We start from the raw sequence: 12,848 nt of genomic DNA, 5'->3' as shown, positions 1-12,848 counted from the left end.
AATTATAATAATAAGTGTCTTACCTTTGTTTTCCTTTATCCATACTATTTCCGACTTACACTTGGGAACAATAACTGTATTGGCAAAACCTGGTAGCTCATTTATATCAAATCGTTTACTGAAATAAAATATTAATTTTAACTTGATTCAACCAGAAGAATCAGTCTTCTATGTAGCTACTAGCTATATCTACTATTACTAAAGTAAAGTGTTTTTTAAAAAAAAATGTTTTTTTGATTATCAATAATAATGTCTAAACAGAGTTTGACTTTTAAATACTAATTTTTTGTCAATATAATGGATATAGTAAATTGTAGCTAATTGCAATCAAATTTTTCTTTTATTTTACAAGACCTAAACTTAAAAAAAAAAATTATTATCATAATTATGTATAAACAGTTACTTCTTAAAAAATCTTTTATGGTAATATAATAGATATAGTAAATGATAGCTAACTCCAATATTAAAAAGTTTGTTTCACAATAACCTTTCCAAAAAATGTATTTTTGATTATCAATAATAATGTAAAAATAGCTTGACTTTTAAATACTAATTTTATTCTACAGTATTTATGCAGCATAACTTAATTCTACTTTATCAATAAAAGTAAACTTTAATTTTAAAGGATAATTGATGTTTTTTTTATTATATAAAAATGTTAAATATTAAACTTTATGTATATTAATGTATTTTAAAACATCCCCCTCCCCCCTGCTGATTTTTGTCTCTTTACTTTGAACATCCAAGGTTGTTCATATTATTTTCTTAATTTAGCAACATTTACTGCCTTCATAGTTCTACAAATTTCTTTATTTTTACCTATCTTTGAATATGTAAATTAGATTAATATTATTTATATATGTCATATAGACTGAAGAGGGTGCAATGTCAACCAAAATATATTTCAATAAATAATAAAACTCTACTGGTTCTGTAATTTTTAAAACTATTGCTGAATTACAGTTTTGTTTACTACAAAACTTTTAGTTTTTTTTATTGCTGTACTACTTTGAGATATTGATGTAGAATGTAATATATTAAATAGAACCTTACAGGGAAAAGTCTCTTGCTTTGGCTGCTGTGTCACATTCTAGACACAAATGCTTCTTTTGAAAGGAGGGATGAGGTGTACATGTAGGTACCATGACAGTTCCAGTATTTCCTTGGGATTGTCCACTAGGTCCACCTGATGTTGCAGGTACATTAGGTACATTTGATGTTGCAGGTACACTAGGCTGATTCCCAATTACACTGGCAGGAGGTTTTTGACCAGATCCCCAGGCACAAGGTTTACCTAATTTTAGATTTTAAAAAATTCTGAATAGTAACATTTTAATGTATAATTCATAATTAAATAAATTGCTATTAGTTTACCTGGCTTAATTGGAAACATTCTACTGGAACAGGGTGGCATAGAATTGGTTTCATTTGTTGTTGATGTAATATTAGAAGTTGTTATAGTTGCTTCAGTAGCATTAGTGGGAGCAGAAGTTGTAGTTGTTGTAGGCTGAGAAAATGTATTAAAATTATTTACTAAGTATATTTGCGATTACTTTTATTTAATGAAATCTTCCAATTTTTAACATTTACAAAACTGCCTGCTTTATTGCATCAAGATCCATGACAGATCTATATAGGAAATAAACATCTATAAATGAGCTCGAGTCTTCCCATGGTAAAATGTTTAAAACTCATAGTGCTTCAATAATCCTCATTAAACTCTCATTGACCAAAGCGATAAAACCTTTATTCTATTTGTTTATGAAATTAAGTTTTTCACTTCATGTTGATATTTGAATTACATTTAAGTATTTAATCCTTTTTTTATAATTAAAAAATTTACGTTCATAATAGAGTAAATCTAAGAAAACTTTATTTTAAAAGAATTCGATTTTGGCGATACTTCCTTTGTGTTAAAATATTAAAACTAAAATTTTAATCATATTAACCCTTTGGTGATGGTAATGTGAAAAAAATATAATTGCAAAAAAATCTTTTTAGAATCATTTAAATTAATAAATATTTACTTCTTTCTTTTAGATAGTAATGGCGGGGGAGGAAAATTGATTTATTGAGAAATAGATAAATAGATATGTACTTATAGAAAACTAGCCAATAGCGATATAGTTATATTGAGCCAACTCTAGTATTATTAAAACTAAAACTCAAATATAAATTCTAAAAATTAATATTTTATAAAGCCTAATTTTCTCTGTAGCTAAATTTACCTGAATTATTTTACATTTGCCCGTTAAGTATTTATACTTAACTTTAAATTTGATTACTTGGGCTTATAAAGAAATTGTTTCAGTATTTAATGTCGAAAAAGGTCTGTTTTTAAGCAAAGAAAATATTGGTGGCACTTTGCCAAAACTTCATAAAATAGTTCAATTTGTATTTTAGATAAAAAATGACAAGATTATTATATGACATACAGTTCTGGGTAAAATTTAAATTCTCTTCACTGCCCCTTTAAGAAATTAGTTTATTTACATAAAATCAATGCTTTCAAATACTAAAGTAAAAATTTCTTACCCTGCCATATTTTACATTTAAATTTCTTTTTTTATGGTGGGTTTTAATGATTCATATAGCAGCCAAACTATTTTTAGGCAATACCCTTTTGTCTGTCTGTCTGTCCTTCCACTTGTCTATCTATCTGTCTAACTGCTTCTCTTTCGGATTTCAATGAATCATCTAGCCTCAAAGACTGTCCGTCTGTCTGTCTGTCCCTCTGTTTGTCTGATCATTCACAGGTCTCTAATGGATTTTATTTTATGAATTGTCTATTATAGTCAAACTGTAATTTGATAATTCTTCTTGCCTGTCTATCTATCTATCTGCTGAGTTTCTACACTTGGTCTTACAAACTGATTTACTTAATTTATGAAAAATTAGATTTACCTAATAATATGGTTGTATCTTGTACAAAGAGATAAACAAATAACCTTGTGTTGAAAAAAAAACAAATAAAAAATGATTCAATTTCTTCTATGAAAAAAAGTGTAATACATGTTTCTTTAATCTCTTTGTCTTCTAACAGCCCCCATTTACCAAAACAAGAGTGATTTAATTAAACTGTTTTTAACCTATTTTTGAAAGGTATATCAAAAATATATGCTGATACCTGTAGAATCATATCGCAAAGCTAAAAATGAGAACAATTGCCCACATCGATTTTTATTAGGATTTTAAACTTTATTTTTTACCATGGATTAAATAAATTTTACTGAATCGTGATGTTTTTTTCCTTTGTAGGTAAAATACTCAGCATTTAGAGTGTCTTGCTTCATAAATATTGTATGCTAGTATACAGTAAAGTTAGGTCTTTCAATTTTATCTATCAAAACTAATTAAAAATTAATTTTTTACAATATATTAATGAATTTACATAAAAATGTTTCATGTCTATTATACATTTAAAACACATAAAAGTCGGCTGTAGAGGACTTAAGTTGTAAAATAATAATAAATGTTTATGCAATACAAGAAATTTATCTTTATCACATTTACAAATATGATATAAAATAAGATTATTCAAACCTATTTTTAAAAATATTTTTAAAAAGTATGTATCTTCAATGTGTATATTTTTCATTCTTTTCATTTTAATTAAATAAAAGTTATTCTATTAAATTGGAAAACACTATATTTAAAAGAAGGTGTATCAACTTTTTCACTTTTTATTTAAGATAGCTAGCCGGTTCTTTTAGTAAGTAGTAGATGTAAAATTTTTCATAGAATTCAGATATGCAATCGGTTTTTTTGTAGACCTCTTATTTTTTAAGTAATTTAAATTTTTAAAAAAAAATAATTAAGTCAGTTTTAAGGTACTAAAACGCAACAAAATAAAAGAAGAAAATGACCAGTATGAACAAAAATAATAAGATCTTTAATTTGACACCTAACTTTTAAAATTATGTTGAGTAATTATTGAAAAAATCAATTTGTTTAACCTCGGTTTAATCAAAACTTTGAAGTAAAATATAATCTTCCACAGGCATAAAAAATATGGGTTCATATATAACTTTAGAATCAGAAAAATATTATGAATCCATTGTAAGCTAAATTGAAAAAGTTTTATAAAACTATAATAAAAAATATAAGTTTATTTTAAGAATCATAATTTTTCGGCTTTGAAGGGTTGAACAACTTGAAAACTTAAAACTTGAAATAAACCTAAATAAATATACATACAATGTAACAGATATTTTTTAAATACAAAAAACAATAAAGCATTTTTAACTGCATTGTTTTTAAGTTTATAAACAGATTGAAGCATATTTGGTGATAATTTTTCGTTCTTTACATGTTATGTAAGTATCACTATTTTCATTGTAGTATCTATTGTATATATTCTATGAACATTATCCTTTTTTTTGTCAATTCTATTGGTTGAGGTTTTGAGGTTAGGCTTCCCGATTAGTCAATTTTTGAGACTTGTGATTGGCTAGTTTAATAGTTACAATTAAGTGTTACCTGTAAAAAATAATACATTAGGCCATTTTTATTATTTTTATTTTTTACTTTTTTCAATTTTGCTTGCAATGGATTCGTAATATTTTTCTGATTCTAAAGGTATATATGAACCCATATTTTTTATGCCTGTGGGAGATTATATTTTACTTCAAAGTTTTGATTAAACCAAGGTTAAAAAAATTGATTTCTTCAATAATTACTCAACAGAATTTTAAAAGTAAGGTGTCAAATTAAAGATCTTACTATTTTTGTTCATACTGGCCATTTTCTTCTTTTATTTTGTTGCGTTTTAGTACCTTAAAACCGACTTAATTATTTTTTTAAAAAACTTAAATTACTTAAAAAATAAGAGGTCTACAAAAAAACGATTGCATATCTGAATTCTATGAAAAATTTTACATCTACTACTTACTAAAAGAACCAGCTAGCTATCTTAAATAAAAAGTGAAAAAGTTGATACGCCTTCTTTAAAGATTTCTTGCTTTGTCATTGGTTAATGCTGAATCCTCATAGTTTTTATGTTAATTCAAATCTTTCACTTTTAGTAAATATAAAATCAAAAGAGCTATTTTATAAACCCTGAACCACTTCATTATGCAATCTACATTTTCCTGGATATTTTGTCTATTATAGTCCATAAGTGTACAGCTTTACAGTACATTGTTTCTATTTGTTAAAGCAACACGTATGATAAAAGAAAAAGATTCTTTTTAAAGTAAAATGCTTATATATCAATCAAAATCTATATTTTTTGATTTTGTACTGATCCACTTCATTGTGCAAATCAAAAGAAAACCAATGGAAAAACGTTTATTCTAATAAAAAATCAATTTTTTAAGGGATTTATGCATTGATTATAATGAAAAACAGTTTAAGGTAGATTTTAAGACTGGGGATCAGCAGCTGTCCTCTAAAGTGATAGGGATAAAATTTATTTTTTTCAATTATTTCTTAATTAGAAAAATCATTAAAATCTACCTTAAACTGTTTTTCATTATAATTAATGCTTAAATCACTTAAAAATTGTTATTTTATCAGAATCATTTTTTTTAAGTGGAGAAAAGTGAAGAATAAACGTTATTCCATTGGTTTTCTTTTGATTTGCACAATGAAGTGGATCAGTACAAAATCAAAAAATATAGATTTTGATTGATATATCAGCATTTTACTTTAAAAAGAATCTTTTTCTTTTATCATACCTGTTGCTTTAACAAATAGAAACAATGTACTGTAAAGCTGTACATTTATGGACTATAATAGACAAAATATCCAGGAAAATGTAGATTGCATAATGAAGTGGTTCAGGGTTTATAAATTTTAATATCGTTACAATAGTGATGAAATGGACTACCATAGACAAAATATCCAGGAAAATGTAGATTGCATAATGAAGTGGTTCAGGTTTTATATCAAGATCTTTATGTTAACTCAAGTTTAAGGGGGGGGGGGGGGCGGGGTACTGCAACCATGTTGTAATCAATGCGCAAATGGCACTTAGAATTCGAATTTTATGACAAAACTTGGCATGATTAATCCTTGGTAGATCTATTTTCCCAAAAGGGAACAAAAAGTTGGAAAAGTAACGGCTAGTAGCTGGCGGTTCAGCCGTTTAGCCGTTTTTGGCTATTATTAGGGCAAAACTATCATTAATTACATAGAAATAAACTTTTTGAAACATATTTTTGCTTTAATGCATGTTAAATGATACCAATATCCATTTTTAAATGTTATGTACCAGTTACTAAACTAAACTGGATGAAAATGGCTGGGAGCAGCTAAGAGTATGCAGAGTAGATAGGGCTTGTGACATGTCTAGTGGTAGGTTTTTATGGATGCTGAGCTCAGAAACACTACTAAAAATTGTGGTGGCCTATCCATATAGCAGCTGGGACTTTTACACAGACTGTTAAAAACCTACCACTAGACACATCAAAAGCTCTATCTACTCATTCTACCCTTAGCTGAGCTGCGGTCGTTAGCAAGATGCTTTATGGATGGGCAGCCACTATTTTCTGTAGTATTTTTGAGCTCATCCCCCCCTAAAAACCTACCCCTAGACTCGTCACAAGCCATATGTACTCATTCTACTCTTGCTGCACCAGCTGATCTGCAGCTGTTACCAAGCGTATGTGTAATCCTTGATATTCTATTTTCCAATTAACATAAAGTTAAGTTTAAGAGGGGGGGGGGGGAGAGTTAAATGCAACCATCTTGTAATCAATACGCAAATGGCACTTAGAATTCAAATTTCGTTACAAAACTTGGCATGAGTAATCCTTTATTGGTCTATTTTTCAAAAATGGAACAAAAATTTGAAAAAGAAAAGGCTAACAGCTGGCAGCTTAGCTGTTTAAGGGCTATTTTCATGGCATATCCATCAATAATTACATATGAATCACCCTTTAGGGGTAGGTTTTAATAGGTTCTGAGCTCAAAAATACTACCAAAAATAGTGGCGACCCTTGCATATGGCAGCTTAGTACCAGCTGCAGATGAGCTGGTGCGGCCAAGAGTAGTATGAGTACATACAGTTTATGACGTGTCTAGGGGTAGGTTTTTTATGGGTGCTGAGCTCAAAAATACTACAGAAAAATGTGGCTGTCCATCCATATGGCAGCTTGGTAATGGTCAAGTTTAGAATGAGTACATAGGGCTTGTGATGTGTATAGGGGTAGGTTTCAATGGGTGCTGAGACTGAATTTTTTGCCCCCAGCAAAATGTGGTTGATTTAAGCAAAAAATAACCCATGCAAAATATTTTTTCTGTAATGCAAAATTTGCGACCTCACAAGCACTGCAAAGTTTTTAGTTAATTTGTGTGATCTCAATTTTAAAGATTTTTTACAAAATTTAAATTCTAGTGTGTCAAATTAAACCTAAAATTTATCAAAATAATGGAGCAGTCTCAATTATAACATATGAAGGTGTAGCAAGTAAACTTCCATCATATTGACCCCCCCCCTCCATCTCGGCTTCTGTTACAGATAAAGACGTAAAAATTTTTTCTGGTGGTTCATGTGTATTTTTAGAGAAAATTACTTTTTCTAGTCATAGCGGTCAGGCCGCTCCTTAGCCGCTTTTTAGCGGCCAGCCGCTAAATTTTAAAACACCTGTAGAGCGGCCAATTTTGCAGCTAGGATGACCAAATTTTAGGACCAACTTTTATTTTTCATAACTAAAAAAATACTTTTTCTGATCAGCGACAAAAAACGGCAAATAACGGAAACCGCCATTTTCGGCGGTTACAACGGTAAAACGGCGGTTGGCGGCGCCAATTAATATTTTTATCTGTTTAATGTTGCTCAAGAATTTACTAAAAAAATTTATAGGTCTCTAGCTGTAATAGAAGCCACGATATTCATGATATATGTCTGTAGTAAAAGCCGGACAAAAATCGGTCATAAAGTCTGTCAAACGGTCATAACACCACTTTTCTCATAAGGTCATTGATATCTCAGTATTCAAAAAATAATTTTGGGTTTCTACCTTATACACAAAAGTCATAATGTTGAAATTAAGATTTATTTAGAATTTTTTTTTAATTTTGATGCTACCCAACCGACTTTGACCGGACACCATGACCGACAAAGACCAGATATCTTAATAAAATCAACTCTTGCCGACGCATAATTACTAAACTTAAAAAGTCATGAAGTCACAGCTCTCCATCTTACCTACAAAAAAAATGACATTGAAAAAACTAGAGGGGGGGGTCAATATGACCCTCTCCCCCCCGATCTGTAAGGGTTAATAAGAAGACCATTAATTTTATTTGTGGTTTCCCTCCTACAGTGATAATGTTAATATTCATAGTAAATTATGACCTCAAATATTGTATTATACAGGGTGCGGCACATAAATCCAGACATTTTTTAAACGGCCATAGCGTCAAAACTACTTGACCAATCAGGACGTTTGACCCCACTATAGAAAGCTTAGGTAATGACCTTTTAGCACAAAAAAAATCTTTGGACGAAGATGGACGTGTACACCGAGCTGGCCGCTCATATGTTCAACAAGGCAGATTCCAAATGCGCCGGTGGTTTAATGCGCAAAATCACAAAACGAAGGGTCCGACAGGGAAGGAGTTGGAATCTTGATCCCAAATTTTGTGAGTGTCTTAGGCTCATTGAGACACACATTTTGCCGTGTTTAAATCCATTTTAGCTCAATACTAGCCGAAATGAGGTCGATTTTTCAAGATTTTGAGCCTTAAGAAATCACAAACAGTAGGGCCCGACAGAGAAGGAGTTGGAAATTTGACCCAAAATTTTTTGTGTGTCTTAAGCTCATTGAGACACGCATTTTGAGTACTTAAAGTCCACTGTAGCTAAATCCTAGCCCAAATGAGAGAAAAAACATGGATTTTGTCAATTTGGCGGTTACTCATGTTCCTAAGGAAATGTGGCCTCCCAGCAGCCTGATCTTAATTCAATGGACTTTTGGGCCTGGGGCTACTTTGAAGCATGCAGCAATAGACGTGCCCATACCACAAAGACCTCCCTTATTGCCACTTTCAATGAGAACTACGCCAGCTTGGACAGGTACATTTTGACCTGGACCTGCCGGCGGTTGAGGAGGCCGGTAGAGGCGGTGATTGAGGCTGGCGGCGATTTTGTTGAATAATCTACTAGTCATATACCTATTTTGCTTCCCAGTTATTAAAATTCAATAAAATCTTTAAAATTGACGATTTTATGTTCATTTGTTTAAAAATTAGAATTTGTCCGGATTTATGTGCCGCACCCTGTATATGTAGGCAATTTTGACTTTGGAATATGTGACATGTCTAGGGTAGGTTTAATAAAAGACATATTTTTGCTTTAATGCATGTTAAATGATACCAATAACCATATTTTAATTTTTAGTACCAGCCACTTACCAGCTAGAACTGGCTGAAAACAGCTGTGAGCGGCCAAGAGTGTCATGAGTAGATATGGCTTGTGATGTGTCTAAGGGTAGGTTTTTATTGGTGCTAAGCTCAAAAATACTACAAAAAATAGAGGGAGCCTATCCATATGGCAGCTTGCTAACAGCCGCAGCTAAGCTGGGAACAGTCAAAAGTAGAATGAGTAGATAGGGCTTGTGATGTGTCTAGTGGTAGGTTTTTAACAGTCTGTGTAACAGCCCCAGCTGCTATATGGATTAGCCCCCACTATTTTTAGTAGTATTTTTTAGCTCAGCGCCCATAAAAACCTACCCCCAGACATGTCACAAGCCCTATCTACTCTTCATACTCTTAGCCGCTTTCAGCCGTTTTCAGCCAGTTCTAGCCATTTAGCAGCTGGTACAAGAAATTTTAAAAATGGATATTGGTATCAATCAATATGCATAAAGCAAAAATATGTTTCAAAAAGTTGATTTCTACGTAATTAATAATAGTTTTGCCCTAAAAATAGCCCAAAAACGTCTAAAAGGCTAAGCCACCAGCTTTTATCCGTTTTTTTCCAACTTTTAGTTCCATTTTGGGAAAAAAGATCTACCAAGGATTACTCGTGCCAAGTTTTGTAACAAAATACGAATTCTAAGTGCTATTTGCGTATTGATTACGAGATGGTTGCATTACCCCCACCCCTCCCCCTTAAACTTGATTTAATTCCTTTTAAGATCTTGATAGATATATTTTTACAATAGTGATTAAAGCTAATGTTGGGGAAGGAGATATATCCCGACCCTCTCATTTTAAAAAATTTTAAAATTTAAGAATTCCTTATGAAAAGTACTTTTGGTGATATACTTAATCTGAATAAAATAATAAAACCCTTGATTTTGGTTACAGGGGTTTGTTAAAAGTCATACAAAGACATTAAATTAGCATGTATTACACTTTTTGGTATTATCCTCTTAGAAATTTTTTTTTCAATATTGAAAATTTGAGTACCCCCCCCCCCCCCCCCGACAGCGAACTATGAACTCTGGCCGCAGCGCTCGGCTCCCTAGCCTGCCTAGCCGCAGCGCTCGGCTCCCTAGCCTGCCTAGCCGCAGCGCTCGGCCCCCTTGCCTGCCTAGCCGCAGCGCTCGGCTCCCTAGCCTAAAACCTAACCTAACCTAAAATAGTTGTTCGTCGGTAGTCGGGGGAGGGGGGGGGGGGGTACAAAATTGAAAAAAAATGAAAAAAAATTTTCTAAGAGGATAACGCCCACTTTTTTTCATAGAAGAAATTGAATCATTTTTTATTTGTTTTTTTCAACACAAGGTTATTTGTTTATCTCTTGGTACAAGATACCACCATATTATTAGTTAAATCTAATTTTTTATAAATTAAGTGAATCAGTCTGTTAGACTAAGGGTAGAAACTCAGCAGATAGACAGACAGACAGGCAAGAAGAATTATCAAATTACAGTTTGACTATAATAGACAATTCATCAAATAAAAATGGTTGAAATTGGTCAATAAACAAAGAAGTATGGTTTAGTGGTTCAGGGAATCATTTTAGGTAAACTACAACCAAACTGGAAGCAATCAAGACAATTTAGATATCTAAATTAAATTTCAAGTCGTTTAAAGAAAACAACTACTATGACGGTCAGACTGCCTTTAAGCAGATTTTAGGCTATTTTTGTATTTTTCACATTTTTCTCCATATCTTTGATGTTTATGGTCCGATTTCCAAAATTTTTTCATTTATACACATCAAAATTAAATTTCCTGTTGTTTAAAGAAAACAACCATGACGGTCAGACTTTTAGGCTATTTTTGTATTTTTCACATTTTTCACCATATCTTCAGTGTTTATGGTGCGATTTTCAAAAAATTTTCAGTTTTAGATATCTAAATTAAATTTCCTGTCCTTTTAAGAAAACGACTTTGACGGTTAGACTGCCTTACAGCAAGTCTTAGGATATTTTTGTATTTTTCACAATTTTCTCCATATCTTTGGTGTTTATGGTACGATTTCCAAATTTTTTTCATTTATACACATCAAAATTAAATTTCCTGTTGTTTAAAGAAAACAACCATGACGGTCAGACTTTCTTTTTGCAGGTTTTTGACTATTTTTATATTTTTCCATATCTTTTATGTATATAGTCCAATTTTCCAAATTTTTTTAAGTTAAGGATTTAAAAATTTAAATTTCATGTCGTTTTAAGAAAACAAGCTTGGCGGTCAGACTGCCTTTTAGCAGGTTTTTGCTATTTTTATATGTTTTACATAATTCCCCATATCTTTGGTGTTTTTGGTCCAATTTTAAAACTTTTTTGGGATATCAGTATCAAAATAATTTTTCCCATTGTTATGAGCATTTTTTATGTAATTTACTTTGACCGTCATCATTATACAAAATAAAACAGGGTTACGTGTTTATTTTCTCCAATAAATCAATTTATAAATTCACTTTAAATCTACTTGTACGTATTACCATCCATTATTTTATTTTTTGTGCTTCGCTACTTATGGATGTTGTCTTCCTTGTTTATATTGTAATTGATTACAAATTCCAATAATAAGAGCACTGAAAGTTCTAACCACTCAAATTAGCCAAATACAGTTCATAAATTGGGTTAATTGTCTTATTATAACTACTATGTTTAAGTTTAATCATTTGTCTAGACGTATTATACCTCAATGTCTTTGGAGAAGATCTAAAGTAATAAGTATAAAAAAATAACTCTTATTGGGGGTTAAACATACCCCTCCTCATTTTTTTTCAGAAAAAATGTTCTGCAGTCTTTTTAAAAGAAATACATAGTTAATCTATGAATATTAAATAATAATGGTTTACCTTGGGGTTACTGCAGTAGTGAATACCAACTTGTGATTGTTTTGAAAGATCAACTAAAGTAATATATTTAATTTATAACAGAATTCAAGTATGAATAAATGAAATGAATGTATTAATTTATGAATTACTTACTTTCAAGCTTATGAATTCTACACAATTTTTTATTTCTTATGTGCTGCCATATAAGACAATCTGAATCCAATATGCACTCCAATTCACAATCATCCTTTGTCATACCCCTGTAGTCTTGCCAGACATTGTTGCGATCTCCCTTGGTGACTACACATAGGGGAGCATTTTCTAAGAAAAGATAAACTTAAGATAAGAAATCAGTAGCCCCTATTATGTCTGTCAGGTCGGAAAGAGGTATTAAACACCTAAACCACTCACCCTTTCATAATTTCTTACTTACGGTGTGTTTTTATTTAATAGGTATTGCTTATTTATCTAACCTACCAATGACAGAAGTTAATAATCAATATCTCGTTGTCTTCATTTTGTATAAGTAGATAATTATTTCATGGTTTTCAACAAATTATGCCTTAAAAACCAGTTTTTCCAAAGTGCCTAATTTTAAGAGACAAAAGACCATGAACAATGTAAAGGGTGTGAAAATATTCGTATATTTTTAAATTTCAAATTGCGC

General features: G+C 31.0%; 1 protein-coding gene and 1 long non-coding RNA gene across 2 annotated transcripts in view; one reads left to right on the top strand and one right to left on the bottom strand.

The window, feature by feature from the left end:
• Nucleotides 1–12,848, top strand: part of LOC145323924 (uncharacterized) — a 131,260-nt gene that overhangs the window by 26,952 nt on the left and 91,460 nt on the right. The window lies entirely within an intron of this gene.
• LOC145323922 (uncharacterized) overlaps nt 1–12,848 on the bottom strand; it is a 28,571-nt gene that overhangs the window by 3,418 nt on the left and 12,305 nt on the right. The window contains exons 5-9 of the mRNA XM_080166526.1: nt 12,335–12,502; nt 12,203–12,255; nt 1,375–1,507; nt 1,054–1,294; nt 24–118 (exon numbers count right to left, since the gene is read on the bottom strand). Coding sequence (XP_080022652.1) covers nt 24–118; nt 1,054–1,294; nt 1,375–1,507; nt 12,203–12,255; nt 12,335–12,502 — 690 coding nt within the window. The remainder of the gene's footprint in view (nt 1–23; nt 119–1,053; nt 1,295–1,374; nt 1,508–12,202; nt 12,256–12,334; nt 12,503–12,848) is intronic.

The sequence above is a fragment of the Acartia tonsa genome, chromosome 7 (genome assembly GCF_053477335.1).
Source record: "Acartia tonsa isolate MP-2025a chromosome 7, ASM5347733v1, whole genome shotgun sequence".
Lineage (NCBI taxonomy): Eukaryota > Metazoa > Arthropoda > Copepoda > Calanoida > Acartiidae > Acartia > Acartia tonsa.
This window is presented reverse-complemented; position numbering and strand designations above follow the sequence as displayed.